A 27,318-nucleotide genomic window follows, 5' to 3' on the forward strand; every position below is an offset into this window, starting at 1 on the left:
CTCTTCAGCAGCAGCATTCCTGTGATGGTACAACTTGGCCTGCAGTGGTTTTATGTGTTTTAGCACCAGGCTTGCCTTACTGCCTCTCTCGCACCATGTGTCATTTCCCAGCTGTACACAGTGTCTCTTCTTTGCCCAGGCTCCTCACTGCTGTTGCCCTGTTCCTCCTGAGGGAGGAAAAAATGTACATGGATACCAATTTCTATCAAGTTTTCGTTAGTTGTAAGTTAAAATATGTTCCTGAAATACAATACATGTATAATGGTAACTAACTGGAATTGCTTTTTAATTTCCTCTGCTGAGAGTTTGAATTTTTACATTTCCTTAATGTAATAAAAATGACAAGCTGATTTTACTCACATATGACCTGGACTCCTTTGCACTCCCTGGAAGCTTTACAAGCTGTCTGTCAGTCAGTCTTGTTTATCTTGTTACCCCAGTCTGCAAGTTTTCATCCCCTGTTGTTTTTAAATAGGCATTAATGGCTGATAAACAGCCTGCTACTGGTCTGTTACACCCACACAGGTCATCTGCAATTAGGTTATTTATCTTGGTTCATTTCCCTCACTTCTGCACATGCTCCCAAACGTGATATGAAGACAGAAAACTGTTCCTTTGCTAGGCAGCCACAGTGTGGCAACAAACTGCCGCCTGTCCCACAGCAGCCAGGCTTCACCTGGGGTGTCTACTTCGATCACCACAGTTATTTTAAAAGGAGTTTTAGAGTGATCAGACCCAGATCTGCTCAGAGCCATGTGTGTGGCACAGCTGGCAAGGGTAGGAGGCAGATGGGACACAGCCTTCCATGAAGTAACAATCAGAAGTGGAAGTAGCATGCCAAAAGCCCCCCCTCATTGTTCTGCAAGGATTTATTTACATATTTTACAGTAAATCGGAACTCAGTAAAGTGCAATTAAAAAATAAATGGCCTGGGGCTCCAGAAGGCAACTTCCATTCCCCTCAGCTCCTGGCAGCTGCACCACTTTTCCCTTTGGCACAGAGGTTCTCTGGTAGCATCTGCATGTCAAAACCACAGTGGAGGTAGCGGTAGATCTCCTCGGCCTTCTGCAGGCTGACCTGAGCAGCAGTGGCAATGTCGATGGGAGAGCTGTAAGACACCACAGCAGGACATCTCACCTGTGGCTCTGGAGAGCAGCAGGGCATGCCTGGACAAAAGGGGAAACTGCCAGTGGGGAAGAAGCACCCACTGTGAAGAGAGCAGCAGGAATGCTATGTGCTGCTGGCAGTCACCTCTCCCTGCATTTCTGAGGACTGTGAGCACACCAGGCTAAGGAAGCCAAAGCTGCAGTGAAAACAGGGAATGCCAGGAAGGGAGAAAGGAAAAGGTACAGCAGTAGGAGGGATAGTGGAAGCACAGCCCAATCCACTTGGCTCAGAGACAGAAAAATGCATAAAGAGCAGGACTGATGCAGGGACAGGAAAACTAGGAGCTGGTAGCAACAGAAACATGCAGAAAGAATCCACCTGAACAGCTACACTAGCAGGAGGCCCTGGAGGAGAGAGGAGTGAAGGGGAAGTGAGGCCTCAGCACCTGGTGTACATCGTGGCTGTTACCTGTTGGCCATCTTCTTCACGGAGTCAAAGTAATGGCACATATTGAGAGCAGCAGGGTAGCTGAGGTTGGGAATGCTCAAGTAGAAGTTAAGCATTTCCTTTTTATGACCCTCCAGCTCCACTGGCACACGAATGGCAGCGTGTTTCCTTTGCTCCACCAAAGCCAGGTCTTTCAGCAAACTGGCAGTTTCCTCTTGGCAAGAGCTAAAAAGAATTCGGATGCCAGCCTGGACAAAGGCTGAGAGCATGCTGTCATAGTACTGCGTCCTCTGGAAAAATCGGGAGGTTTCTCCTGCAGAGTAAAAATACAAAAAAACTCAGTGAGATTTAAAGGCTAAATTACTGTGAAAAAAAGAACATGAATTACTTGCAAAGCAAAACGGCTCAAAGATCCCCTGCTTTGAGAACTCGCAACCAAAAACAAGATGAGGAAAAACAATGAAGCAGGAGGGAGCAAAGAGCAGAATTTATTCAGTCTGCCTGAATAGAGTACGTAAAGGTACTCTAAAGGTTGAGTTTAGGAAGTAATACTGAAATTGCAAATTAAATGCCATTAGGAGAAACACATGATAGGTGACTGACCAAGTCAGAAGAGGTTTGGTAAAGCTACAAACATAAGAATGCACTTGAACACTGTCAATAACAAACCAGCAGCGCTCTGGAAACTGTGTCATGATAAAAACTGGGCACAACCAATGAAAATGGATAAGAGCCCCAGCAATGGGGAAATAAAGCAGATCAAGGGCTCATCTCCAACCCCTCTGAGAAGCTACACCACCAATTCTATCATTGTTTTCATATGTGAACTAGTGATAAATTGAAATTGGATTTATGTCACTAAACCAGAGCTGCATCCACAACAATGTGATTTCAAGTAGTGGAGTTTTACTCCACTAGAACATCTGTAATTTAATTGGCGCTGTGAGCTCTAGTTCCCTATTCTGCAAAGCAGGTGCAAGCAAGGCACCTCAGTTATCTTCTACATGGCACTGAGAACAGCAGCGTTAGTAAAATGGTTTGATTCATAATTCGGATTTTAGGATTAAAACAAAGGGCTTGTCCAAACTATACAAATTCAAGAAACAGTCTTGAATTTTCCACAAATGTTTAACCAAGACAGGAAGTGCCTTTGTAACTCTGTTCTGGGCCTTGTGATGCAAGGTGATAGCTCAGCTGCAGCCTTCCCAAAGTAACTCCTTGTAGAAGTGCTGCTCTTTTCTTCTAAAAACTGACTTCATTCAGCTGATTGCCTTTTGCTTGTCCAAGCAGCAGCCAGCATGTGGTTTGGTGTCTCCGATTTGGAGGTAGGGTTATTACACGGTGTAGGTGGTGTGCCCAGACCAGCTGTCATTCTTACTGGGTCTGGACTGTGAGAATGTTCCTTTTCAGTGTGACAGAGAACTCACTTTTCTTGAGTCCACTATTATTTTAGGACAGAGCATGGAAAAAAACTGTGCTTGTTCCTTTATTCTGCTGTTCTCACCTTGGCTGAAATCTGTCTTTAAGTTGGGGGTTTTTGGACTTATTAATATGGTCCGAATTAACTTGCTTTTCCCTGCCTCAGCAACTGGTAAGCAACATATCCGGCTGGATCCAGTGTGCCTCTATTAAATAGCCCTCAAAAGCAAAATTAATTTTAATCTTCAGCTGGTGATCTTATTAATGTAATGCTGCTACAGAGACTACAGTACAGGGTTTCAATCTGCTTTCTTCCTGTGCAATACACAAAGCCAGTGTAGCCAGTGCAAGGCTTGAGCAGACACTGGTGCATCCCCAACCCTTGGAACACCTACCTGGTTTTATCCTGTCCGTTTCCACAACCACACACGTTCTCTCAAACATGCTCTGCAGGCGCTGGATCCTCTGGGTGACTTTAGTCCTGTTCATAGAGTTCAGTAATTCTGACAGAAACATCCTTTCCACCGCCATGCGGTTGCTCACAATGTAATCGCTGCTGCTCAGAGTGCAAACCTGCACCTTCACAGCATGAACTGCCTTCAAGGAGGAAATCACCTCTGCTCCAGAGGAGATCTCACGACTATCTACCAGAACACAGAGTGAGGGCTTTTTCTCCAGAGGGTCTCGTGAAAACAGAGCTGTAGCTGAAGACAGGGTTTTGGAAGCAGAACAAGATGGAACTGAAGTGCTTCTACTGGTGTTCTTCAAAGAACTCGCCACCTGTAAATGATGCAAAACACACTGTATTTCTCAGAAATCACATAAGCATAACACCAAAGAACAACATGCCCATAAAGAAAATATGTTTTTCAAATACTGATGCTTAACAGATACACTTTTTTCTTTTTAATCCAATTATTTGGATTAAAAAGCTTGAATGTCAAAAAAAGTCAGCTTGAATGACAAAAACATGCAGCCTTCACAGAGTCATAGAATCATTTAGGTTGGAAAAGACCTTTAAGATCAGTTCAACTAAACCTGAATCCTGTAAATAATAGAAGTCAGGCAGAAAAGTGTAAGAGGTCAGGAATCCAACCTCAGACTATGAAGGTTGTTCACTTAGGACAGCAAGCAAGTATTTTATAACTACAAAACCCAAATAATTAGTGGACACTTTTTGCAATTTGAAATAGATCCATATTCCTCCATGATTTTTATTACTGACTGCTAGGATACTCTCCAGGTCACCATGTGAGTACAAATGCTTCCTGTATCACAGAAAAGGGAGACTGTGCGAAGCAGTACAAGCAGCATAGTTCTGCTCCTTCACCACACTGCTGACAGCCCTCAGAACAGCAGTGCAATACGCCAGGGTCCCACCAGGGTTGCTTCTTTAGAAAACATGAGGTGAGAGGAAGGCCCTTGCATTGAATTAACACCAACCTCACTGGAAGCCTGGAGATTCTCTTTCCCCAAAGCAGAGCTAGTGATGGCTGGTGAAAAACTCCTGACTTGATGGTCTGGGTGAAAATCCAGCCGTTCAGATACTGAAGCTTTCAAGCCAAGAAGCATCTTGCTTTTATCATCTGTAGAATGATGAACAGTGCTTTCCTCAGCAATTTCTTTGTGCTGCACAGAAAAGACTGAAGGAAATGACTTGGGTAACTTAGCATTTTCCTGTTGTGCCCTGACACAGTCTGTTTTCATAGGCTTTTCATTGCTGACACTTGTTTCTTCCCCACTAGAATCACTGAGAACAATAATTCGGGATAGTTTCTTCTTTTGCATTGGGGCTGAATAGTTCTCTTCCATCCTGGCCTGGTTTACTTTTTGTCTGCGTCGAGTGAGGTACTGTTTTCTTCCATTAGCAAAGTTCTCATTGTTTAGGAGATCAAAATTAATGGACACTTCCTCCTCACTGGATTCACTTTTTTTGCAGGTTTCCTCTTCCTCCTCTACAACACAGAAACTATCTTCTGCATAAGCCTGGTCTTGCTCAGGAATCTGTGGGGATTAAAAACCCAAACCCAGTAAGTTTTGAAATACTGTAATGATTTTGCTCCTCCTCTCCATAAAGCACGTTGCTTATACAATCCATAATGCACACAAGTACTGCGGAGCCTGGGGGCTTCCCCACCTCCCAAACCCTCCCTTGCTCTGCAGTTCCTGAGCTACTTCCCAGAAGGGCTCAACATACCCTTAGCTGAGCCCAAAATGAGCATACACTCAGATTTTGATCAGGCCAAGGATTCATCACCGGAAACCTTTTAATTGTAATATTAATTGTAATATCACCAATGAAGCAAGACTTGCTCACTAGCACTAACACCAAACGAGCTGAATTACAGACAGGAGTATCTCCTTCGCACATGTCTGCACAGGGGGAAGGACACTGAGCCACTGCTCCTGCGCAGGAAGGCTGAGAGAGCTGGGTTTGGTCAGCCTGGAGAAGAGAAGGCTCTGGGGAGACCTTACAGCAGCTTCCTAGTACGTAAAGGGGCTGACAAGAGAGATGAGAGGGGCTTTTCACATGGGCATATAGGAATAGGACAAGGGGGAATAGCTTTAAGATGAAAGAGGGGAGATTTTGATTAGATATTAGGAAGTTCTTCCCTGTGAGGGTGGTGAGTCATTGGCACAGGTTGCCCAGAGAAGCTGTGGCTGCCCCATCCCTGGCAGTGTTCAAGGCCAGGTTGGACAGGGCTTGGAGCAACCTGGTCTGGTGGAAGGAGTCCCTGCCCCTGGCAGGGGTTGGAAGTGGATGGTTCCTTCCAACCCAAACCATTCTGTGTTATTCTATGATCTATTATTTCGGGAGCTAACTTTCTAATTGCTAGACAATTGTTATCTCTTGTCACTACTGCCTGTGTGGCATCAAGAGCACAGGGCAATCTTGTCATACAACCATGTAACATCCAAACTGTTACACCTCCATTTGGGGTTGCTTGTTTCACCAAACTGGGAAGTTGGGTGAGAGCCTCGAAACATCACATGCTGGGTCAGAGGCTTCATCCTTAGGATGTGGCAGTTGACATCCTTTGTGGCAGTGGAAGACAGTGGAGAGGGGGAGATACATTGCCAAACCTGGAAGGACTGTGCTGTCCCACACTGATCAACAATGATCACCTTCAGTGAAAAGACAACTAGGGACTGGGATGCTTTTGCTTCAGACTGATGGACAGCCTCCCTCCAGCTGAAGAACAGGGCGTGTATGCTTCTTATCAAAGCATCAGTGTCTGCACACATTAACTTAAAAACCAAAATGAAGTCAAAACCAAATGAAGTCTTGTGTTAGAACTTATTATTTATCAACTATAGGCTGCAAACTACACTTCAAAGTAGGATTAGAACCTAAATAGAGTCACACACCATAAGAATTTCACAAGGACAGATGTAATTTTGTTTCATACCTGTGAGAAAATCTCCATGGCATTGAATTCCCGATGAACCATTTTGTATCTATTGCCAAGAGCTGGACTACGCACAGATTTCAGGTAAATTCCTTTCATCTCAAAGTCTGCATTAAAACAAGATGATAAAAGAGAATACAGTATTATTAAGGATACATCTTTAATTCATCATTATTACACTGTTTTCTATATTAAGTAATTCCTTTATAGTCTCCCACAAACCTGGAGAATTTGCAATTCTCCAGACAACTCTTAAAATCCTGAAGTGAAGGACTAGGTCTACCCATGGTGCTGTCATGAGGACTGCCACGGAGAAGGTTTTCTCAGCAGGCAGACCCTGGGATGGCCATGGCAGAGACAAGAGTGATATCTGCCACAGGAAACCTCAGTCATTCAGTTTTCCACATTGCAAGTCTCTCCCAGAATAAACACAACTTATTTCAGAGACTGTATGGGAAAGGGATGAGTGTTTTGAAATCCACACAGGGTCTTACAGGGAACAATTCACAATTTCAGTGGAGGGAGGAATTTCTTAGCAACATCTGGGAATCTTAAACGGTAATAAGATGATTCCATCATGCAAATATCTCAAGGAAAGACAAGGTTCGTAACCACAGGGTAAGTAAAGCATCTCAGCCAGAAAGCAGCATTATCTTCTCAGCTCTGTCAGTACCAACACTGTAATGTTATCTATTGTTATTTCATACCATATTTTAGGTTTCTCTTTAACAGAACACCTGAGAGGCTCAGAAATTTCTATGTGAACTGGCAAATTATGTTCAGTCACAATGGCACGGGGGGGGGGGGGGGGGTGAGGTTTAGTGAGGGTGATCTCCTGCCCAACAATCCTCAAAGAACTGATTCCAGCCTGCCCAAAGCTATCACATAGTAGAGACTCCAGTGAAGAACTTACTACATAAGAAACCTATGAGAATAAAAGAAGACAAGGTACAAACATATAATGGAAAGCGTCTGATTTACCACAGCTGAGGAGGTTACTGCTAATTAGCTGACTGAATGTCTATGCCTATCACACACCACTTTTTAAGCAACACCCCTGATCTTAAAAGCATAAAGAGCTTTTCTCATTTACCATTTAACACTTGTGTGATTTCTACATCATCATTCAGGAACTGAACAAGTGAAGAGTTCAGCTCATTCTCTGCATCATCAGTCTCATCAGAAGAAACACAGTCTGCATCCTGCTGGGACAGCTCAGCTTCTTCATCTAAAAACTGTCTTGCTGCAGTCTAAAAAAAGAAAAAAAAAAATCAATTTTTAGTTAAAAGCTGGCTCCCAATTAACTAATATTGCCTGTGAGACCTCCGATTAAATCAGCTTATTACTTCACAGCATCAGCTGCTTCGATGCTCACAGATATCAGGCTCCTGGCTTTGAAAAGAGAATCCATAACTGGGAGAGCTGATGTAAAGAACATGAAGTTCTGTCCAACAAAGGACAGCACACAAACATCTGCCTACCAGTGCAGGAGGGTGAAGCTGGTTTCCATTTCAAAGCCCTGGCCAAAGGTAACCACCGTGTGCAGCACTGCCTGCTAGTTAACAGCACAGGCAGTTTACAAACGTAACACGTTGTAGCTGAGCTACTCCAAAATACTAATTTATTTTGTGACTTACAAGTGTAGTTTTACTTGTTTTATTTTCTTTCAAGAATCTGATTTGATTTTGAAGTGCTGCATTACTTTGAACACAGGTCCTCTAAAAACTTCAGATACAGATTTCACACTGGTTTGCTCTTTTCTGTTTATGACTTGGGATTATTTCATAAATTCATAAAACAATGCAACTCATTGAAAAAATGCTTGTCTTTCAGGGAAGATGAGGCACTTCACATGTGAACTGCAGCCCAGGAGACAGGATATAAACCTTGGTACCTAATTCCATCAAAACTAGACAACAAAACGCTCAATAGAATGCACATGGAAACAAAACGAATTCAGGAAGATGTTTTGTTAGAGAGACTTTATATTCAGCTAACAAATTTTTCTGTTACGATTTCAGCTATAAAGTACTAAAATAAAACATGAAAAAGAAACCCCAAACCATTATGTATCCTAATTACTCCAAAGGAATAATTCTTTGCCTTCAAAATACTTTGAATATAAAGCAAAGCTGTGAATTTTAGTTTAGTACATGGAAGACTGGCGTAAATTGTGCTACAGTGACACCTCTGATTTTCAGTTTTTCCAAGTTTTAATTATTTGCTTACACCAATTAACTAGCCTGAACGACAACCATTATTACTAACTCCTTTTCTAGAACAGTTTTGACTATTCTGAAACACACTGGAGGTCACCTGTTTACAGGAAAGAACTCTCAATGTTATTGCCAACTAGTCTTAATCCTTCTTACTTGTGAAGGACTACAGAGGGGACAAACCCTGCAGTGTGAAAAGCCCTGTGGCACCAGAAAAGCACTGTGACACCAGAAACTGAGAGTCATGAGTATGATCACACCTGGGAAACAAGTTACCACATTCTTCTATTATTTATTGAACCTCTGAATTCAGTGCCAGTCACTATTTTAGTCACCTAGGGCTTCTCATAATCTCTGTTATTTTAACTGCAGATCTCTCCTGCATTTACAACTCCATTACCTGAACTTCTGACAAAACACTGTAACTGGTGTTGGACTGATCAGAATGATTTTGATGTCTTGAACCTTCTGTGGATCTGGAATTCTGATACGTTCATCACTGTTGTTTAGGTAAGGCAATATGCCTTCATATATCATAAAGAAGAGATTCAGAGCAGCCCTGTGGAGAAGGACTTGGGGGTGTTGGTTGATGAGAAAATGAACATGGGCTGGCTTCAGTGTGCGCCTGCAGCCCAGAAAGCCAACCGTATCCTGGGCTGCATCAAAAGGAGAGTGATCAGCAGGTCGAAGGAGGTGATCCTGCCCCTCTACTCTGCTCTCGTGAGACTTCACCTGGAGTATTGTGTGCAGTTCTGGTGTCCTCAACATAAAAAGGACATGGAACTGCTGGAACAAGTCCAGAGAAGGGCCACGAGGATGATCAGGGGACTGGAGCACCTCCCGTATGAAGACAGGCTGAGGAAGTTGGGGGTGTTCAGCCTGGAGAAGAGAAGGCTGCGTGGAGACCTCATAGCAGCCTTCAGTATCTGAAGGGGGCCTATAGGGATGCTGGGGAGGGACTCTTCATCAGGGACTGTAGTGAAAGGACAAGGGGTAACGGGTTAAAACTTAAACAGGGGAAGTTTAGATTGGATATAAGGAGGAAGTTCTTTCCTGTTAGGGTGGTGAGGCACTGGAATAGGTTGCCCAGGGAGGTTGTGAATGCTCCATCCCTGGCAGTGTTCAAGACCAGGTTGGACGAGGCCTTGGGTGATATGATTTAGCGTGAGGTGTCCCTGCCCATGGCAGGGGGTTTGGAACTAGATGATCTAAAGGTCCTTTCCAACCCTAATTATTCTATGATTCTATGATCATCTTACCTAAACATCGGTATGCTTAGGTAAGATGATACATGAAGGCAGAGTAGAACTTTTTAAGTATACAAGGCTCTTTTTCCATGAACCTTTTGGGCTCACATTAAAAATACGTTTAAATAAAATTGCAAAATGGACTTTTCATCTACCTCTTTCTTTGTATTCCAGAATATAAAATACTGATGCTATAGGGAAGTCTCCATAATGAAGATTAGCTTTAAAACATTAAAAATATCCAACATAATGTGCCCCAGAGCCCTGATTACGGTAATTTTTTGCCCAGCAGAACCACATCTATGCATATTTAAGAGCTATTATAGGATTCTGTCCTACATCCTCTCCTGCATCCAGTCCTGTGGCAGTGACAGATTAAAGTGTAAAGCACTAAGTTAAGGTTCAAGCTTTGGGTCGAGGGACCATCTCTGTCTTAATGTATCCAAAGGTGAAAACCACTAGAGTAGGTGGCAAATCCATATGATTAAGTATCCTAATAGTCTAAATTCTGGTCAAGAACCTGAGCTTCCCGAGTTTGACTACTCTTTGAGTTCTACTTGCAATGTAGATTGTTATTTTGCTTTTGATTATTATGCAGATTCTTCTGAAAGTCAGGCAATGGATGTGAGGGTTAAGACCCTTTGTCTAGTGTTTCAAGATTTCACATCAAATGTTTGTAAGAAGCTTGTGTAAAACAGCTCTGAGCCTTGATCCCCCTAAACAATGTCTTAAAACCAAACAACTGCCCAACTGCATGCATACTATGATACAGTTTTATCGTGAGATCCTACAAAGGCCATAAAATAGACAGAAGCTCCATTTTTTAGGCCATAAAATACATATGAGCTCCAGAATGAGTCACCCAATGACATGTTAAATTCTCACCTTAAGTATCGCAAAATCAGTGCTCAACATTTCTGCCATTTTCATATTTTGTTTTGTTGTCTTTTTTTTTTTAAAGTTTAAATATAGACAAATTAGAAAATATTTTAAATTAATTCTTGCAGTTCAGACATGAAGCAGAATTTCACTATGTCTCCTTCTGTCTCTTTTTTTGTTTTGGTCGGTAACATGAAGTGCTGCTTGTGTTCAAAGACCAATTCTTCTGACTCAGACTTTGTAACTTTGCCAACGTGCACATACCTCCACAGACATATATAAGACAGCGCGTAGCCATTATCTACGTTGCAATTTAAACACAAACCACTTCAAATACAACCTTCAGCATATTAAGAGAGACTTAATGCCACAGACCTTCTTTGTGAAACTGCTCTTGACCTTTGGCCGTTTTGTACTTCTCAGCTGGTTTTTGTTAGAGGCTGTGGAGTTATTTACGGTCCTGTGCAAGTTCTTGTGAAAATCCATGCTGTCATCACTGGACATGTCTGACTAGAGGAACATTTCACAAACACCTCAGTAAATAAAGACTAAAGCAAGCAATACTTTGATTACACAATCATCCTTTGACAACTGGGGGTTTTAAGCAATACCTAATTTTTAGGTGGCTGATCTGCTATGGCAAAATAATGCAATCATGCTAATCACCTTAATAAAGACAAAAGGAACAGAAAAACCAGGTTAATTGGAAGAAAAAACAGGTCAAATGTGACATGAATTGTTATTTTTTTTCCTCAAAGCTTTGCAGCAAAGGTTGCTTTACTGCCTTCCACAAATGGAGAGGCACAGCTCTCCTGCCTATAACAGTATTTCACTGCCAAAAACCACCTACAAAGTCATCTTTGGAGACCTTGAGAAAGAATTGAAGGAAGGCAAGCAATTACATTCTAATACTCATTAGGACAAATGGTATAAAATATTTTTATAAGAACACTTGCCTAGTGATTGAGAAAGTAAATGTTTAAATATATACTCCAGAAATGAGCCTGCATTACTTCTCGCCCTTACCATGTTACGTGGGTGCCGACGTTTTCTCGCGCAAATTGGTGATTCAAAGTCACTGTCATTCATAACCTGTGTAAACAGAAACAAGTACAATTGCAACGGGGGGTTTGGGTTTGGTGTTTGATTTGGCATCTTGCTTCTCTTTTTATTTTCTTTTTTTTCTTTTGCTAAGACTCACATCAGGAGACTTCAAAACATTCTTTTTTCTCCTGTTTTTCCTCTGGAAAACTATCTCTTCTTCACTCTCACTGCTGATTCCTACAGAAAAAAATAGTAAACAGCATTCACAAGAAAATGCATTGTTCAGAACGCAGGATTTCTATAACTGAGCAATCAAAATCAAAATCTGTCTCTCTTAAAGAAGTACCTGCAAAGGAGATTACTTATTGATTTATGTGGCAAATATTGTTCTCTTTAGCCTTGTTAATCAAAATAAATAACCTCCAGCTGAGATATACAATAAATCCTACTTCCCTGGAAAGTCTCCAAGTGAAAGTGATTATCCAAGGCAGTACAAACACAGGAAAAGGTGTCTTGAAAATAAGAGCAAAAGCCCTTTAAAACTGAGTAAGAGTTGCACTTCTGGAAGCATTTTTTAACCCTTTTGAGTCCACTGAACAAGACCAGAGCTCACAGAAAAGTCCTCTTTCCAATTCCTTTTCAAATGACTGCAGCCTCTTTGGTTTTACAAAGGACTGCTTTTATAAAAGCCAAGATCTTCCTTTGTGCACAACAAAGCTCCAGTTCTGATGGAGAGACCCTGGATTTAGTGCAATAGATACACTGCCTGTTTAACATCCTTCCCACCCCAAAGCAGGCTTGATGCTACTTGCACCTACAGCATTCTGTCTTATTTTTCTGTTTCTTCAGGCGTATAGCAAGATAGGGAGGGAAAGAGAGCTGGTTCTGACTGAATCACTCAAAGTTTTAATTTCTTTAAGGAAAAGTACAAAATACCCAAACTTTTCACTTCTACAATAACATATATAAAAAATAGTAACTATAATAACTATCCATTTCAACAACATACATTGCCTGGAGAGGTTTTCAAGACCTGACTGCACCAAGCTCTCTAACTCAGTGCCTGCCAGGCCACACCTGGAATACTATGCTCAGTTTTGGTCCCTGCCCTGCCCCCCTATAAAAAAGATGCGGACAGGCTGGAGAGGGCCCAGAGAAGGGCCACAGAGATGTTCCAAGGACTGGGAAACTGTTTGAGGAAGGGCCAAGAGAGGTGGGCTTGTTCAGCTTGGAGAAAACAAGGCTCAGGGGAGATATGATCACTACATTCCAGTATTTAAAGGGTGGCTACAAAGAGGATGGAGACTTCCTTTTACAAGGAGCCATATGGAAAAGATGAGGGATAATGGGCACAGGTTAGTCCCGGGGAGATTCTAACTGGACACAAGAGAAAAATTTTTCACACTGGGAACAATCAGCCATTGGAATAATCTCCCTGGGGAAGCGGTGGATTCCCCAACACTGGATACTGTTAACATTTGACTGGACAGGGTGTTGGGATATCTAGTCTACGTCACGCTTTGACAGAAAGGTTGGACCAGATTCCAGCCTTGAGGTTCCTTCCATCCTGGGGTTTTATGAAACAACCTGATCCAAGTTCACTATTAACCCTGCAACTCTAAAACAGCAATTTGTTTCTTTTTGTAGTTTCAGGGTTTTGTGTGGGTTTGTTTTAAATTTATTATTCTTGCTTATTAAATCAATTACAATTTTTAAATTCAACAAACTAACATAGTCATTCGAAGGTGTGATGATGATTCAGGAAGAAAGGTGGCATTCAACAATCAATCAACTTCAGAAAATACATTATCAGACAAATTCAAAGAGAAGGAGATGATGTTTTTACCACCAAAAGGACTGTTTCTGCTTTGTTTCAATGTCTAAGGACAATAACAAAGCCATTCAAAACACCTCTATGTGCCTTATGAATCAGACCAAGTACCATTATGTCTCAATTATTTTGAAAGCAATTCAAGTTTGTTAAGAGAGAAATACAACAAAGGGTGTGAATATGATCTGTAAGTGACCTACAAGTGAAGAATGACAGACACTTATATATTGGCAATACCTGAATATGTAATACTTTTTTTTTATGGTATGTTGGTCCTAAACCAGAGAAAGACAAAAGTGGGGGAGAAGAGGGAGGAAATAAAAATAGAATAGAGCCTACAAACAGTCAATATCTTTAAGACAATCCTGGCTTGTGCTGAAGTTATAATCAGAAAATTTTGAATACAAGTCAATTGTCAACAAAACAGAACTCAGTAGCTTTGACTCCTCAGGAACAACGATAGGAAATTATGAAGGCATGGATTTGGGGATCAGAGTACAACAGATCCAGGTGATTACAAATCAGATACTGAGAATATTAAGAAACGGCTTTAGAGGCAGCTAAAGTGGAAAGTCTCCCCACTGACCCAACTTCTTGTATTTAGAACAATTTACATTATTCCCTTTCCCTTTCATCCTTCCCACCTTAGTCATAAAACTAAATTGAGGATCCAAAAACTATTGGATTCTATTAATTTAAACATGAAAGTACTAACAGTACCCTTGAAATCCCTACCTTCAGCAGGAGACACATGTGAACTAGGAATGTTGGTGTGGTTGAGGTTTTCAGTTCTTCCCAAATGGGAATGAAATGCATCCACAGCTGAACTCCCAAAGTTCTGCTTACATAGGCTTTTATTTGCTTTATCTGTAAGAGACCCCTCTGCAATTTCTTCCCTGGCACTAGAGAAGACATTCAGAGCAATTCTTCTGTTAGCTTTAATATTCATAACCTTTCTACGTGGGGTAGAAAGTGCAGGAGCTGAAGCTTTGGGTGATCCACTTCTTTCACCTCCTGACTCCAGGAAAGGCACCACAGCAGAAGCACCCCCAGCTCCTTCTCTGCCATTCAAGCTCCTACTCTGGAATGGCAATGGTGTGGAAGCATCTCTTTTCTCGAGACCTTTGCAATCCCACTCTGGCGATGTCTCAAGTTTGGCGCTATCATTCAGTAGTTTTTTTTTCTCTTCAGTGGATTTAACATCTGTATGACTCCGTAAGGCACCATTCGATTTTCTGGTATTATCAGTATCTATATTTTCTTCAAACATTTGATTCTCACACTCTTCAATGGAAAATCCCAAATCAAAATTAACAGAAAATAGTTCTTGAGAACAGTCATAAAGATCATCGTTATTCAGAGACTGCTCACTCACACTAACATCACCTAGCATTTCCATGGCTGTGGTTTTACTGCTTCTCAGCTGCTCCTCACAGGTTGTATCAGTGCTCCTGCAGCACACCTTGGAAGAAAACCACTTAGAGCCCTGCTCTGCAACTGGCCCAATAGCACTCTCACCTGAATCTGACCTGACTAAATGCTTATTGCTTGTAGAAAAACTTCTATTATTTGTGTCATAAAGGTGTTCATCTTCAAATAAATGTATACTCTTCTCTTCATCCACTACTACTTTTTGCTTGTCAAGTTCAATATCTTCTTTTTGAGCAAAATACTGATTCTCTTGAATTTCAGTGAATTCTTCGTTGTCAAATAGACTATGAAAGCTGTCATTCCAGTGAAGTTCCTCTTTGGCTTTAACAACAGTGGTCTCAGAAGATGACACAGTTTTTGAAAAACAGGTACTTAAAGAGCCACACAATTCACTGGTGACCCTCTCTTCAGAATTTTCAAGGTGCAGCAGTGTATAATTACCTTCTGAGGGTGCAGGGAAGCCTTTGGACTGCAGTCTTGCTGAATAACTATCAGAAATAGCTTTTTGAAACGGACGTATTATTTCTTCATTTCTCACCACATTTTCAAAATCATAAACTTTATTCAAAGAGGGAGGAGATTGTGATAAAAGCCTTTTCACATTGGAACATGCTTGTTTTAACCAAGAAGGCTCCTCAAGTGGTCTCACAAGTGCAAATGAATCCACATAGGATTCTGGAAGATAAAATAAGTCAGAGGACACAGGTGATTTCTCAGCTGTGAAGCTACTGTAACTCAGATCTGTGTGGTTTGTCTCCAGGGACCTACAAGCTTTATCTACAGTTTTGTTTTCATTCATTGCTGCACTTTCATCAATTACAGTACTGTCACTGTTGTCACATAGGTCAATAAATCCATTTAAGTCAAATGTCACCTCTAGTTCCTTATCCTCTTGACTGCCCTGGTCAGCATTTTCAACCACAGCAAGCCTTCCTGCTGAGTAAGAAGCGGAAGTATTAGTATCTGTAGTTAACACAGGCACTTCCAGATTAGATCTGGAAGTTCCTTTTGGAGTCTTTGGCTTTGTTATTTTAAATGTGGTGAAGAATTCACTCTCATTATCATCTGTATCAGGTAAAAATGGTTTTACTTTTGATCTGTGTGCCACCTCTTTTCTAGATGAGCATGCCTTCTGATCAGATGTGGAGCTGGTCACGAAGGGATGATTTTTATTCCTTTGAACATTAACATCTTCAATATGTAAGTGAGGCTGAATCTCCAATTCATAGTGGCAATCTCCCTGGTGACAAACACAGTATAATATTTACTATAAACAGATACAGGCTTACAAGGAGTCATCATAAGGATATTGAAAACAAGTGACAAAGGTTTTCTTACTCCTACAGGTTATTAGAAAGGAGGGAGGAAAAAAAATAAAAATTGTGTTTTGTTTTTTATTTAAAGTCACAACTTGCAAATACAACATTTGCTGGCAGTAACTGCAAATCCATGCTTGGGTTGTCAAGCCTAAATATGTTTTAGAAAGACTGAAGGACACCATGTGTAAATAAAGATGGCTTTTAACAGAGCACCAACACACAATATTCAGTACTGGACGACTGTGCCGTGCACAGACCTAAGATGCAGTTCTCGGAACATTAACAGCAAGCAACTTCACTAATGAAATGTGCAAGGTACTGTGTCCTCAGAGAGGCTTTACCAGCTGTACTTCTGGGAGGACTAGCAAATAGAGGAAGGTGCTTTGAGCAGAAGAAACCCTTATTCAAGCACAAATAAGCCTGGAGTTCTCCATTCTCTTTCTACTATCATGTCTAATTTGGCCATTGCCATTGATGGCCCATTAAGAACTTCTCACTTACATACTCTGAACTTATTTTTCTTCCCCATGCATGCTTATTAATCTTCTGTTCAACACTGACCTAGGCAACTAGCTTTTTTCAAAATACACTTGAAAAAAGCACAATAGACTTTGACATCATTCCCAGTTAGGTATCCATACAAGGACTGTCTGGATTGAAAAGATATTTTATTTACTTATTGTCCTTCTCTCTTTTAAATTAAGATCTCAGAATGAAGGCATGCAGTAGATAAAGCATACCATCCAGTATTAACAGTGTTTTTTCACTCTCAATAATAATAACAGTTAAACAAATTGCTATTTAAATTTGATCACTAACTTCATACATGCCACCAAAAGGATGTTTTGGGGTCAAGGATACAGCTGTTTCCAAGTCCCGTTTACAGCAATGCCACTTGTGTCTCGGTGACAATGTGTGCAGTCTGTGTGTGATCAGCACCAGAGTTGTCCAGCAGGGGAAGGAAGTTCAGCTGCTAGAGACTCATCTTTAAAGGGCTCTCAAACACCTACTCCGTATGTCACTACAGAAGATGCTACTCACCTGCTACATACTTAGTGCCTATGCTTAGGCTATCCATTTATAAACGCATCCAAAGTAACTAAAAGTAAAGATTTTTAAAAGAGATCTCCAAGGAGATCCTCACAGTATACCAGCTGACTTATAAGAAGTCTGAAAACCAAAATAGCAAAGAAAACAATGCTATAAGAGCTTAAAGGATGAGTTCCATACATGTGGTTTCTAAATAGTTTCCCTCATGCTCAGTCAAAATACAGCATCAAGATAGGAAGGCTTTGGAGGAAATCAAAGAGGAGTAACCAATAATAACCAACACAACTTGGTCTAATTAACTTCACAAATGTAATCTGAGGAGATTACACATTTGGTTGACAGGATAACGGCATTAATAATGATATGTAAGTAAGGACTGAATGTTGTGCAACATTTCAATTAAAGCATGCAAGCACTGTAAGAACACTATATATATTAAATGGATTAAAGACTGATTAGCTGTCAAACCACTAAACCTTATAAAAAGAGAGTAGGTGATGTTCTTGCCCACCCAATACTTTTAAGAGATGCACTGCAGATTATTCATGGCCCTAAATTGTTCTGCATTTTTTTAAGTAACCCAACATAAAGCAACACAAAACTCATCAAACATGAAGGAAAAGAAGAGGGCTTTGAGTACATAAAAGGACAATTCAAATCACAACTGAACCAGAGGCAAAGCAGATAAGAGCAAATCTTATGCTGGGCCTCCCAACATAAAAAGGACATGGACCTGTTGCAGCAAGTCCTGAGGGGGCCATGAAGATGGCTGGAGCACCTTTCCTATGGAGACAGGCTAAGAGAGCTGGGGTTGTTCAGCCTGGAGAAGAGAGGGCCCTGGGGAGAACTTAGAGCAGCTTCCAGTGCCTAAAGGGGATAAGAAGAAAGATGGAGAGCAGCTTCTGACAAGGACATGCAGGGATAGGACAAGGGGGAATGGCTTTAAACTGACAGAGGGGAGATTTACATTAGATATCAGGAACAAGACAGATTTCTTTAGAGACCAGCAAGAAAAAAAAACATTGAGGTGCTCTCATGCAGACCATCCTCCAGCTTTCTGACAAGCCTTCAGAAAGTCCCTGCCAAAACCTTTAAAGAAACTTAGAGAGAGCAAAACAGGAAATTTTTTTCATGGATAAATAAATGAGTGCAACACAGAAAACAGGAGGAACGAGGAGTTCTTCCACTGAAGAATTTCATTAGGCCACTGTATATACCCACGATTACGTTCTAACTTGACAGGGGAAAAGGAAAACAAAAGTCTAGTAGAGCTGCTGTGTGTCAGGACAACAGTCCAGAAGACAAATTTAGCATCTAGGACGAACTCCAGTAACCTGATTTCAAGCTTACATGGAGTTACATAACTGTTCTAGTTCAACTTAGTCATTCAACATACTTTCTCCCAAACAAAATACTTTCTCCCAGTGAGCTTAGTTAATACTGATAGAGTGAAAGGTCAGAATTATAATTATCACATTTTAGCCTGAATGTTACAAATTGCAGAATCTTACATTTCCTGATCAGCTCTTCTATAGCCTAGCAAGCTCCAGTGTGTACCAGCTACTCAGCAACTAGGTCATGCAAGAATAGAAAAACAGGCATCTCTTATGGTACTAAATCAATGACCTTGCTTAGAATTACTGTTCAGCTTAAAAAGCAATAGGGTTTTTTAGTATCAAAAAATAAAAATGAAAAAGTAAACAAGATATTAAAATTTTTATTTTGAATATATTAATATACATATAAATGCGCACATACAGAAGCATATTCTGTTTTCAAGCATTTTAAATTAAGGCAACTACCAAAATTAAAATTAACCTCTCTCCTCATAAGCTGCTTTGCATGTACATTTTCTAATGAGATTCAGATGTCTGCCAAAACCCTGGTGATTTTGCTATTTAGAAATGAAAAGCTAAGTCTATAAACACATACAATATAGATTTTTAACAATTAGAATTTCTTTACTTGAAAGCTTGATTGAAATGGAGGTAAAACTGCTGAGCCTCAAATATTCACAGCCATGACCATTCTCCCCTACTCCCCACAAATGCTTTTTTAATGTTTACAAATATGTCCTAGGCTATAACCATTGCTTTTAATATACTGGATACATTAACACATACTTGCTAAGGAAGCTAAGCTGCACTTCAACTGCATTGGAAGACTTCTGGAGGATAGAGAAATCGAAGTGTGCAGTCCTCCTCCAGCTCCTCTCACTCCTACAAAGAGAGCTTCTGCCTTTGGAGGAATCTTGCTCACTTGCCTACAAACTGGGTTGTAGGCACTAAAGTACTGTGTTCCTCTGTGAAGTGGTTTAACATCAAAGTGTGTACTACAAAGTATTTATCAGTGCCCAGTAGTAAGACTGAAGCACAAGAATGCAAGATGACAAACACAGCTGCTGGACACAGGCTGCTTTAACCCAGCATGTTTCATGAGACCAAAAATTGAGAAAAGCATAGAAATAAAGAAAAGACAGAACTCTCCTTCCCCAAAACACATCCCTGTGCCCACCTAGGCCACTTCATGTGAACTTACACTGGCTAGACATCTCATCTACACCAATAACTGTAAGAGCAATGGATGAGCTTTCACTATACACAAGATATGGGCATACAACATATTGTGGATCTCATACAATGCTTTCTGTTTTATTTTATATTCCTTTCTTACTGACTTCTGAAATTCTAATCAATTTTTTGAGCAACAGTGATCACTAATGTTTGCACAGAAGTACCTACAACAACTTTTTCCTGGCTAAGGCAGCTTTCTCCTTCCTTCAACTTTGAACTTACTGGGACAGAATTTAATTCACCAGCTTTTTAGATCTTGCTCACAGGCTATTTCTTTAGAAAATTTTGTCATTCTTTATGACCATCTTTTACTATCAAAATAATTTTCCATTCCTGTAAAAATTACTACTTCCCCAAACCACTTACAAACAGGTTAAACATTTTGATGCTTATGTGATTTCACTGCTTACCTACCAGCCATCTGAGTACAGGTCACTGTTTATACCTTTCAGGAATGGGTTAATGAATAGAATAATCCATCCATCCTATTCCATGATGGCTTAGTTTCCAGAAGATACTCTAGGGGAAGGACGACTGTCAAAAACCTTTTTTGGAAGTTCAAGTGCATTCTATTAGATGACATTTCAAAATGTGTGGAGCTGATTCACAAAAGAAGTTTAAGGGCCACAGAAACCACAATTTCCATCTACAAAAGCAGTAATATTTCTCTTCCTAACACATCACATTATTGATGTATCTACTAATTATATTGCTTTTTTGCTTTCAGGCAGTTTGCCTGGAATGAATCACAAACAATCTCATGCAGCCACCCAACACCTTTCTTCAACCCCCAAGTCAGTGTCTGATACCTTGTACTCCTGACACCCAGGCTGATCTATGCAGCTGACAACTCTTGAAGAACCACCATCTGCTCCTGCCTAGCAGCAACTGGCTACTATTCCTCTATCTGCTTGTTCTTACCCTGCTGATGCTCTAAAATTTGAGAGAGTGTCTGACTATAGCAAACAGCTACACAACAAAAACACTCGAAAGATCCCTGTAGATTTATTAGCAAAACATGGGCTATGTACCCCAGTAATTACAAGAATGGCAGTCATTAAAGAGGCTAGGATGTTATAATGTAAGGAGTGCTTGTTCAAGAACATCTGAAGTGTCAGAAAATAAATTAATCTATGGTTTAGTAACTGCTTATTTTACAAAAATTCCTGGATAGAAGTGATAGCTAGTGAGTACTAGAGGTGTCTGACCTGGTAACTGCAGATTATTCCGTTATTTGACATTACAGATAGGTGAAAGCTGACATTTCCTATTTGACTTCCTTAGCTTTGGATGTCCCCATGCTAAGGGTTATAAAAATGTACAGAAGGAGGAGGGAACCCACCACATTACAGAGAGATATAGAGCAAGAACCTGGGTACCACTATGTAATTTCCATGAAAATACGAACAGCAAAACATCCCTGAATCCCAGTGACTATTTCTTAAACTTACTGCATTTCCATGCCAATACTAAAAATACAAGCAGTAACAGCTAGATCCAAGCAGATAGCAGGACTGCTGCACCTAAAAGCAGTTTTTCAACTACAGTAACAGTTCAGTGTTCTAAATAAACATGATTGCCACCAATGCATTATTATTATAATATTAAAAACAATTTTAAAATACTATCCCTCTCTCAAAACATAAAGACATATGGTGTAGAGTAGCTCCTGCAAGAGTTCCAAGACTATAAAATGCTGGCTTATACATGGTACCCTTATTGTAAAAGCTTGCCAAATCAGTCTTCTGTAAAAGCTTAAAAGAACAACCAGCCCATTATTCTCATCCATAAATATGTTGATGCTTTGTGAAAAGCAGCATACAACTATTTTACATCCAGAAAACTAAATGCAAAATACCTGTACACAGGCAGACACCCCTAAGCAAATCAAATAACAATAGAGCAAACCCAAGAGAAGTCAACAGTAGCACAAATTGATATGTACTCTGGCTGACTGCAAGGAGGGAGGTGGGGAGTGGACACCTTAGCAATAAAACCCCACAAAGGCAGGCAGCTGTATACGAGGGTGTTAGATACACCACACCACAGAATCCACACCAAGTTTCTCTTGTCCATAGATTTAAGTTGGCAACCCTATATCACATACTTAATATTTCCTGTGGTTTCCATAAAATGTAATATTATGCCATGTTTCTCAGAAAACTGAGATCACTCAGCCTGGGAGGAAGGAGTATTTCTGGCTGGTGTGACTGAACCCTGTGGCACTAGGGCCATTGGAGGCTTTCATGAGGTGCTGTACAGGAACACTGAGTCACCATTAAACACAGCAGCTACTCAACACAGCTAAGCCCTTCCAGGTGCCACACAATCGGCTCAATGCCCTTGTCCCTTGCACATGGCTGACACCCCAAAATACTTTGCCTAATTACTCTTACTTCTCTGTTCCCGCTGTGAGTACAAAACCCTGCAGGATCATTAAAAACAGAAAGCATCTGCAATTAAAGGTCTGAACAATCTAACACAGGTCTCAATTAGCGTTCGAACTCAAATCACTTGTCAACAAGATCAGAAGATCAATACAGCACAAAGAAACTATTTTAATTGGAAAGCTGAGACTTCTGGTCTTTCAGGTTCTCCCTGACAGCCTTGCCATCTAAGAAGAAACATCTTTCATGCTTCGAAGCATGTTCCTGTTGGGTTTTGCTGGAATAAAGAACAAGCTAGGCCACCTCTGCACCACTTTCTTTTGAGAATCCCAAGAGAGAGTATTTGCTTTGATTATCTGCTCTCAGATGTTTAAGCCAGATTCAGTGTCCCACAGTCCAAGCCAGCAGTTCCACAGATAAATTAGTCCACCTGTCATAAACACCTTACCTAAATGCTATTTCCTGGCTTAAATTACCCCTGAAAAAATGCACTTGCCTTTAATATTTCATTTTACTTATCCTCAGAAGCCTGCACAAATGTCATTTCAATAACAACAACTACTTTGCCCTGACCTTGTTTACAAGCAGTCTGATTTAATTTTCAAAAATGCCTAAAAGCTATTGAATTATTTTGCATAAGGACAACTTGATTTGTTACCATGTTACACAGAAAATCCCTCCTCATAGCTAGTACAAAATCCAACCCCATCTGCCCAATTCTTGTTGCTGTAGCAATAAAGCCGCACAGGCATTAAAGGCTTTTCTGTCATGGATGTGCTTATCACAGGGTTCATGTTTGGGATTTTTTGTACTTTTTTATTTTCTTTTGATTGTGCCAATTTCCTAAAATTATTAAGAAAATATAAATACAATATGTATATAAAAAATATGAGCATTTTCACTTTATCTATTTAAAAATATCTAAGCCTTTAAAATTACCTTTTATCTATTATGCAAAACACAACTGCATAGGACGCTGCTTAGTGTCACTAAATGAGTACAAGGAAAGGGAAGCTGCACATCAGTGAATTCCTGAGCCTGCTTTTGTAATAGAAAACACCCACAAGGAAAACACAAATACCTCCTGAGTTGGCTCGTATAAAGTTATTACGAATATCTAAATAAGATTCTTCCCAAGAAGTAATTAGTTTCATCAGAAACTTCCAGATCATTTGCTTATTCCTAGTAAAACAATGATTTGCCTAATTTTATATTTTTATCCCTCACTAAGAAAATAACCAACAGAACTGTGGTTTGAGGTTCAATATCTTATTTATTTAAAGAAATAGCTTGAATTTTCTTAAATCCCTCTGCTGTTAAGAACTATAAATTAACATTGGACAGATTAGCATGGTATATTTGTCAATAGAACACTTCTAGCAGGAACCTGGATGCACAGCGCATTTATGCAAATCGCTGGATTCACTGCTAAACCAACTACTCCTTGCACCCACTTATTTTCATACACGAATGACATTTTAGGAAGTTTTTAGAGGCTTAATTTCTGCTAAAGGTAAATTTTTCAGAGGCTACAGTAATATCCCCTTACGCTATCCTACTGTTTAATGACGATGCTTTCTACAATTTCAAACCACATCTAAACGCTACGGTAAAGCAAAGCTTCTGAAAGTTTACACTTCCTATAGAATTCAATTTCTATAGAAAAAAATCTTCACCAAGAATGCCTAGGTCAAAGTAGTCTGTAAAAAAATCAAACCTGAATGAGGAAGACCCCAATCTGTGTATAGGCAGTACATGTAACTCTGCTGGGGCAACATTAATCCAGCACAGCAGAAGCACACTAAGCTAGGTCAGAGGCAGAAGCAGCCTTCTCCCTGGTCTGCCTGTGCTTTGAGCAAGAGCAATGGGTCAGTGGGGTCTCACTGGGAAATGGAGCAGGACACTAAACAGAGTTAAATTAAAATCCAGCAGGAAAACATGACTTGAAACCTCATGGTTTTCACAGTCTTAAGCTGAACTACTCATGAAAAGAAAAGTGGCAAAAAGCCTGGGGAGCCAGTGTTATATAGCCCTGCACTTGCAAATACAGGCAGATACGGATGTGAACGTGTTGGATTGAAACCAGAGTCGTCCATAAAGATACTCGGAGGGCTGGAGCACATCTCCTACAGAGAGAGGCTGAGAGAGCTGAGGTTGCTCAGCATGGAGATGAGAAGGCTCCAGGGAGACCTTAGAGCAGTCTTCCAGTACATAAAGGGGCCAATGAGAAAGCTGGAGAGGGACTTTCACAAGGGCATGTAGAATTATGACAAGGGGGAATGGATTTAAACTGGAAGAAGAGAGATTTAGATTAGGTATATGGAAGAAATCCTTTCTGTGAGGGTGGTGAAGCACTGGCACAGGTTGCCCAGAGAAGCTGTGGCTGCCCCATCCCTGGCAGTGTTCAAAGCCAGGTTGGAGAGGGCTTTGAGCACCCTGGTCCAGTGGAAGGTGTCTCTGACCATGGCAGAGGGGTTGGAACTGGATGATCTCTTAGATCCCTTTGAATCCAAACTATTCTGTGATTCCATGATCTTTCTGTCAGGGGAATTTCACCCTTACAGCTACTAACACATATACACAGCATCAGACTCAGGAACAGAGTTGAGACATACCCACCTAAATAAACATTACATATGTGTGTAAAAGTCAAAATGTTATGTACAAAACTCCAAGTTCCTTTAATTTTGCTCTACTTTTGCATTTTTAATCAATATTTTCTTCTAAGAACAAGCACTCTATAGTATGAAAAAGAATCAGCGTAGTAGCTACTGTTAAAGTAAACCATCCATGCCTCCCCATAGGTGTGGCTATGGGCAATGGAGCATAATGAGGTTTTGGCAAAGCTTGCTTCATTTTAGAAAGATCCTGACAAACAATTTTATATGCATTAGTGTTGGGAATACTATATCACAGGGAAAATTAAATGTGTGAAATCAGAATGCTACATGAATGTGTAATGTCTTTGAAATTTAAGTTTAAAGTACAAACTTCAAATCAAACTAGTAAGAACACATTCCAGTTTTCATGAGAATATCCCCAAAACATGCAGAACCCATAAGGATCAAGAATTCAAGACTGGCTTTCATGAAGATGTAACCTGCTTTGTGGCAAGAGAAGTGCAGTTTACCTTGACTTTAGCAAAGTTTCTGGCACAGTCTCATAGCTACACTTGTGAGATGTGGTTAAATAAGTCAACAACTGGCTGGACCTCTGTGATTAAAATGGTCTGAGGACTGGTATGAAGTCCAGCCAGTGGCTGGTTGCTAGGAGCGCTTCACAAAGGTTTTGAGTGCTTAACGTTTTTATTACTGATAGTGATTATAGTACAGAGTGCACCTCCAGTAAGTTTGCAGATGATACCAGGTGAGGGGAAGCATGGTTGAGGGCAGGGCTGTGGTCCAGAGGGTCCTCAGCAGGAAGACAGAAGCCTCACAACAGAAAAATGAGACAGCAGTGTGCCCTTGTGGCAACAAAGATGAGCACACTCAGGCTCCATCAGCAATACAGCTGCCAGCAGGACAAGGGAAGGGATTATTCTCCTCTCTTCATCATCTCTGAGACCATACCTGGAGAGCTTAGTCTAGGTTTGGGCTCTCAGTACAGTGTTCAATGCCAGGTTGGACAGAGCCTTGAGCAACACGGTATAGGGTGAGTCCCTGCTCATGGCTGGGAGTTAGAACTAGATGACCTTAAGGTCCTTTCTAACCCTAACTACTCTATGATTCTACAAAATATCTTAGACTGGATCAAGTCCAGCAGAAGCAGCCAAAATTGCCACAAGGCTGGAGCACGAGGATGTCCAAGGAAGACAACGGAACTCTGTTCAGTCATAAGAGAAGATCTTACTACCTAGCTTCATCTCATTTAAAAGCAGAGTGAAGGCAGAGCCAGACTTCCCAGAGGTATGCTGAGTTAATGCACACAACACAAAACAAGAGAAATTTCCATTAGATATTAGGAGAAATTTTTCTGCCATGTGGGTGATCAAATGCTGAACCAGGGGTCCAGAGAAGTGGTGGGATTCCAGCTCTGGAGATCCCAAAGACTTGACTTGTCAAGGCCCCAGCTGCCTGACCTACACAGGTCATGGACTGGATCATAGCTCTCAGGTCCAAACTGAACTGCTCTGTGGTAATAGTGATGGCCTTCAAATAACCATTGACTAACAGAAATGTTTTAGAACAGATTTTTTTAGAAAAGAAGATATTTTATAATGAAAGTTTCTATGGTCTGATTCAGTCTATAATTATACTCATTTTTCTCTGTATGACTTTTCTGATTCACCAGAATTGAAGCTGTAAGAAGACTGAATTAAGAGATGACTGGTGGTTACAGGAAACCAAAACTACCTCCCCACACTCACATATGCTCTCCCATTAGCAGTATGGAAGATTATTCTCTGCAAATTGCAGGGCAACAAATTTTTGCTGGTGTAATCTGTATGATGAGTTAGGACTGCCACTGCACAGCAACTGCTCCAAGGTAATTACACTGTAAAAATAACATACATCATTCACTTTCGTTCCCTTTGGTGCATTTCAGTGGGAACATATCTTGCCTTGGGAAGACTGCCTGTGCATTTCCAAGAAGTCAAGGATGACTTAAGAAAATATTAATAACATTTGCAAACAAAAAATCCCCCGTCCATGCTGACAAAATAGATGAAGACATGTTGCATCGTTGTTTTTTGTGAAACGATTATGGTGAAACTTTGATGTCTTTGCACCTTGACAATTTTTATTTAGATAAGAAAGAAGCCAACAACTGAAGATTAAAAAGTGGGTGTCAGTGCTGATTACAGCTTCTATCTTGTCAACCATGTCAGATTACTGCTAGTGCTGTTTTTTCCTGGAAGGATTCAACAGGCTGGAGTGATGTGTCATGTTGCAACCTCTCTTACTCAGTGGAGTCATTACAAGGTGACTGTGGTATGCCAGTGACATCCCAATTATAAT

At 40.6% G+C, this 27,318-nt stretch overlaps 1 protein-coding gene across 5 annotated transcripts in view; it reads right to left on the bottom strand.

The window, feature by feature from the left end:
- Positions 1–12: 12 nt before the first annotated feature.
- Positions 13–27,318, bottom strand: part of FANCM (FA complementation group M) — a 74,564-nt gene continuing 47,258 nt past the window's right edge. For 3 of the 5 annotated variants that reach the window (XM_057403842.1, XM_057403841.1, XM_057403839.1), the window contains 10 exons: positions 14,336–16,271; positions 11,927–12,006; positions 11,752–11,817; positions 11,101–11,235; positions 7,477–7,633; positions 6,384–6,490; positions 4,417–4,977; positions 3,369–3,753; positions 1,576–1,867; positions 852–1,108 (listed from right to left, as the gene is read on the bottom strand). In XM_057403842.1, the coding sequence (XP_057259825.1) occupies positions 961–1,108; positions 1,576–1,867; positions 3,369–3,753; positions 4,417–4,977; positions 6,384–6,490; positions 7,477–7,633; positions 11,101–11,235; positions 11,752–11,817; positions 11,927–12,006; positions 14,336–16,271 (3,867 nt within the window). In that variant the 3' untranslated portion in view covers positions 852–960. Of the gene's footprint in view, positions 168–851; positions 1,109–1,575; positions 1,868–3,368; positions 3,754–4,416; positions 4,978–6,383; positions 6,491–7,476; positions 7,634–11,100; positions 11,236–11,751; positions 11,818–11,926; positions 12,007–14,335; positions 16,272–27,318 lie in introns of those variants that run through there. The other 2 variants (XM_057403840.1, XR_008971505.1) reach the window with 2 other exon arrangements.

Source organism: Pezoporus wallicus, unplaced genomic scaffold (assembly GCF_028554395.1).
Source record: "Pezoporus wallicus isolate ANWC-B61680 ecotype Strahan unplaced genomic scaffold, APGP_CSIRO_Pwel_v1 contig_7227, whole genome shotgun sequence".
Classification (NCBI taxonomy): domain Eukaryota; kingdom Metazoa; phylum Chordata; class Aves; order Psittaciformes; family Psittacidae; genus Pezoporus; species Pezoporus wallicus.